Source organism: Corticium candelabrum, chromosome 20 (genome assembly GCF_963422355.1).
Source record: "Corticium candelabrum chromosome 20, ooCorCand1.1, whole genome shotgun sequence".
Lineage (NCBI taxonomy): Eukaryota > Metazoa > Porifera > Homoscleromorpha > Homosclerophorida > Plakinidae > Corticium > Corticium candelabrum.
The window spans coordinates 963,316-968,315 of NC_085104.1; the positions used below are offsets into that span (position 1 = coordinate 963,316).

A 5,000-nucleotide genomic window follows, 5' to 3' on the forward strand; every position below is an offset into this window, starting at 1 on the left:
GTCTGTGTCTGTGGCTGTGTCTGTGTGCTATTTCATTCCATTAATTCTTACCAATACGCTTGCATTCACTCCATCAATTTTTGTCTCTAATATTGCATCAGATCGAGTCAACAACTGAGAAGGTAACTACACGTGATTACACAACATGCAACACACACATGCTGCACATTACAGTTGTTGTAACATTTAATGCTTGAACATCTGATTTCAGCTGTAGAATGCCATTATTGTGTTGAACTTGTTCTATTAACATCTAAACAATTAAACAACAAAACAAAAATAACAAAATTTTGTAAAAAATATAATATACATTAATTAGTCATTTATAATATTTATAGTTAATATTAATTAGTGATTCTTAATATTTGTAATTAATATTAATTTTTAAGTACCTCTTGCTCATTTAGTTTGATAGTGACTGACTTTAATTCTTGTCGTGTTGCTGTATTGGCATGAGTAAGATTCTAAAACACAATGAATGCCTTCTTGACTGAACGACAAATTGCATGCCGATTCTTGTTAAGGAAATAGACACAAACAAACAAACACAGATGAACTTTGCCAAAATGACATAAACAATGAAACATGTACACAAACACACGCACACACACACACACACACACAGACACACACAGACACAGACACACACACACACACACACACACACACACACACACACACACAGACACACACACACACACACACACACACACACACACACACACACACACACACACACCACACACACACACACACACACACACCACACACACACACACACACCACACACACACACACACACCAATAAGACAAGCCTGGCCAAAATGACAAACATGTGTGCAACTTACAGCAGTCGACATTATCAATGCTTTAATTTGATTATTCAACAACATTGTTGCATTCTCGTTCTGTGCCTGTGCTTGCATAAACATCTGAAAAACAACAACGTTAACACCTTTCATACAAAGTAAAGCTAAAGACCTTTGAACATGCAGATGTATACTATACTAAGTTTGAAAAAATTAAATGTACCTGCTGCTGCTGGTCTAGCCTGCTAGTGACTGTGTACAGCTCTTGTCGCAATACAACGTTCTCACTCGTGACATTCTAACACAAGCAGCACAGTAACTGACTAGAGATTGAAGCAGACGTGTGTGTGTGTGTGTGTGTGTGTGTGTGTGTGTGTGTGTGTGTGTGTGTGTGTGTGTGTGTGTGCGTGTGTGTGTGTGTGTGTGTGTGTGTGTGTGTGTGTGTGTGTGTGTGTGTCTGTGTGTCTGTGTGTGTCTGTGTGTGTGTGTGTGTGTGTGTGTGTGTGTGTGTGTGTGTGTGTGAGCGCGCGCGCGTATATGTACATACCTTCACCATCACTGCAAGAGCAGAAACCTGCAACAGCACACATTCAACTCACACAGCAAAACAAATACCAACACGTGTGCACATCACACACCATCCTAAACAATTCCTCCACCATACACTCATCATCCTCAGCAACAACCAGACATCCCAAATGAAGCTGTAAATGAGAAAGCCATAAACATGTGTACATCACACACTAAAGTCCTGCAAGTGGTAAGTCAAAGTTACAGTGCAACATACCGTGAACGCGACAACTAGACACACAAGAGACACAGAACGCATAGTTGGGGTCAACTGATTGCATTTCCGGGTCATCCTGTATAGGTACAGTAGCTACTAAAATTTTAGACTACCCTGTCATGACGTCATCGAATTGAGATGTTTGCATACCCATGATGTACTTACTGTATCGCAGAATTTGTTGTGTCTCAAAATGGCAACATTAATTAACATTCCGAGTAGATGTTAGATGCCTAGGGTTTGATCATAGAGAAGAGGTAAACTGCATGCTAGCAGATCGAATGGCTACACATTATTGTTGTTCCAACTATTTACCTAACTGACTTGCTGAAATGTTAGATAACTCGAAGTAACAAAATGCTTAGGCGGCGACCATTGACTGAATTAGAGAAGGTGCACCACAATTCTCTGGAATTGTTTTGGTAGAGAGTGACTATTTATAGTGAGCTAGTTCTGTTAGACAAATGTGTCTGGCACTTGCGACGACATGCTGATTTCCTGTAATAAACGTTGATTTCTGGTGTAACCATGGATAAAATAAGTGTTTTCCGGTGTTGCTCGGGGCAACCATGAATAATCATTGCAATCAACTACATGTTTCTCTGTTTTGCTCAGTCTCCGCCTTCTCATCACGCACACAACAAAATTAGGACACGTAAATCCTATTAACTTACTAGTCGTAAAACAAATTAATGCTCCTACGCCATTATCACGCTCATTTCCAAGAATTTTCGAATTCTCAAAGACTAGGCCTAGCGTAATCTAGATACTACAGTTATTGAGTAGTATAGTGTTTTTAACAAATTTTGTTAGATTACTTTGCTTATAAACTTTAGTTCCTCTTTTCTGTCAGCTTTGTACAGGACCTCTTCCAGCCCGCCAAAAGTGAGTTAGCTAACGCGCGTTACTCTTAGCTTCGAAAGCATCCCACTAGATTTCCAACTCATTTATATGCCTACCTAATGTACTTCTCTCACAATTCACAGCAAACACACGCACATTTACAATTTTGACAAAACATCAAATACACCCCGAATCATCTAGTACCAACCATACCACCAGTTTTCCCAAACTCAAACGTCGTCCGCCATGTTGTGTGAATTTTTGTCTAACTGTGAGACCACCGACAAGCACAAGCTTTGCCATGTAAAACTTATCGAAACAGCTAACTGTTTCCTATTTATTCATGATAAAATAACTTATGACGGCTGAATTTCAACTAAAGGGTATGCATACAGCACAATACCAATGGGTCACTACGAAACACTAATCGAGTCTCTAATATTCATCATTAGATAGCAAAGCCTTCTCTAGTCCTGAAAAGACAAACACACCTGTTTATGAACTCATTTTCTACTTAATTTAGTGACGGCGTACATTGGGTGGTGGCGCCTCCGTGTCTCCTCTCTCGACGTCTTGAACGTTCTTTGTTTCAACTTCTTCGTTTGTTTCTTTGTCGTTCGCATGTTCTACACTAACGGTTCTCTCAATAGTCTCGGGTTTCACCTCGTTTGCTACAACCGGGGTTTCTCTGGCATCCAACAACGCATCCTCCTCTCTTACACCATGGGTGTCAGCACTATTGTTGATATTAACCGTATTATCCAGGATTTCTGTGTTATGTTCAGTCATGGTGTTCTCTGAAAATTTTGCCTGATCCGAGATTCCTGCATTGGCAGTCTCTGTAGCATCTGAAATTTCCTTGTCATCTGGAACTTCAGTTTCGTTTGGGATTTCGTCCGTCTCTGGTATTTGAGCATTTGGTACGTCTCTGTGTGATGATGATTCGTCAACGTTTGTGGCAACATGATCGTCGCTGTGTTCGCTTGACGTCTTTGATGTTGGTCTTGCCTGTTTGAGTTTGCGACTGTCTCCACTCCAACTGGCTGGTCTCTGTTGACTGGCCGTATTGTCTGTGATCTCCTGGTTTTTCTCTTCGTCTATTACCATGTCGTCTACCTCAACGGCCTCTATCATGTCAACTGTCTTCTCGACTTGCATGTCTGTCAACAGACTTAATTACAAATACATGCAAGCACACACAGACACACAGACACACAGACACAGTAACACACACACACACACACACACACACACACACACACACACACACACACACACACACACACACACACACACACACACAAACAACTTGAATGTGATATTATATAACACACATATCGACAAGCTAAGACAAACAGAAACAAAGAGACAGACTGACAAATGGACAAACAGACTAGGAAATGAAAGATGAACAAGCTAGCCTCATCTCACCTTCTGATTCCACAACTGTTTCAACTTGCTGTTCACTTTCCTCTGTAGCACTAAATACACTATTTTTAGCTTCAATATCTACAGAAAATCATCATATACCACAATAAGAAGGTAGAATGGAAATTGCAATAACCAGTTTTACTAACCTCTGGAGGAACGTCTGAGTACTGTTTCACTGTTATCATTCAGTGACTCACTGCTATCTACTTGAAACAATTCCGGAGTTTGGCCATGACTGTGAGTTGATTTCAAACTAGAGACACTTGATGGCACATCCCTTGTGAATTCTTCAGGTCCTGTGACTGGAGACCTAATACGTTGTTGTACAGAAGCTTTCATTCTTTGTTGAGTCTGAAATAACAAATGTAATGCAATGTTTCAAATGACATCTATCCAGTGAAGAAATAGAAGTCAACAGTAATGTATTGTAAGATGCATCCCTCCAATACAATAGTCGAGTGTATTGTGAGATGCATCCCTCCAATACAATAGTCTAGAGTATTATGAGATGCATCACTCCACTACAATAGCCTAGTGCATTGTGATATGCATCCCTCCAATACAAAAGTCTAATGTATTGTGAGATGCATCACTCCAATACAATAAATCTAACATGTTGAAACAATATCAACACAAACATTGCACTCACCAGTTTCTTAGTCTCTCTCAGTTGCACTCGTTCAGTCAGTATTGCTGGTTCAATTTTCTGCCCTCTGACTGAAGACTTCTTTCCTTTCTGTGACGACGTGTCCTTGTTCATAATTTCCAGTTTTCTCTCAACACTTAGTCTGGTAACAGTCGATTGCTTTGAGAAATGATGAACAATAACCTGCTTTTTAGTAGCCTGTGCTTCTCTGTAAACAAAAGTAAACAAACAAAAATCACAAAGAAATCAAAATAACATTTGACTGTGCATGTGCATGTGTGTGTGTGTGTGTGTGTGTGTGTGTGTGTGTGCGTGTGTGTGACATTGTGCACAATAATTAATATCACACAGTAGCAGTACTTGCAGTAGCATAAGTGTTCAACCCAAAATTTAAAAACTAAATCTAACACACATGATCTCTCTCTCTCTCTCTCTCTCTCTCTCACACACACACACACACACACACACACTATTTACCGTCTAA

General features: G+C 40.0%; 2 protein-coding genes across 2 annotated transcripts in view; both read right to left on the reverse strand.

The window, feature by feature from the left end:
- Positions 1–1,007, reverse strand: part of LOC134195553 (uncharacterized) — a 2,112-nt gene extending 1,105 nt beyond the window's left edge. Inside the window, exons 1-4 of the mRNA XM_062664594.1 lie at positions 849–1,007; positions 393–464; positions 173–253; positions 52–114 (exon numbers count right to left, since the gene is read on the reverse strand). Coding sequence (XP_062520578.1) covers positions 52–114; positions 173–253; positions 393–464; positions 849–962 — 330 coding nt within the window. The 5' untranslated portion in view covers positions 963–1,007. The remainder of the gene's footprint in view (positions 1–51; positions 115–172; positions 254–392; positions 465–848) is intronic.
- A 1,527-nt stretch (positions 1,008–2,534) lies between these two features.
- Positions 2,535–5,000, reverse strand: part of LOC134195907 (doublecortin domain-containing protein 2-like) — a 5,571-nt gene continuing 3,105 nt past the window's right edge. Inside the window, exons 7-12 of the mRNA XM_062665002.1 lie at positions 4,994–5,000; positions 4,520–4,724; positions 4,017–4,221; positions 3,871–3,948; positions 2,974–3,599; positions 2,535–2,912 (exon numbers count right to left, since the gene is read on the reverse strand). The exon at positions 4,994–5,000 is cut by the window's right edge and continues 62 nt beyond it. Coding sequence (XP_062520986.1) covers positions 2,907–2,912; positions 2,974–3,599; positions 3,871–3,948; positions 4,017–4,221; positions 4,520–4,724; positions 4,994–5,000 — 1,127 coding nt within the window. The 3' untranslated portion in view covers positions 2,535–2,906. The remainder of the gene's footprint in view (positions 2,913–2,973; positions 3,600–3,870; positions 3,949–4,016; positions 4,222–4,519; positions 4,725–4,993) is intronic.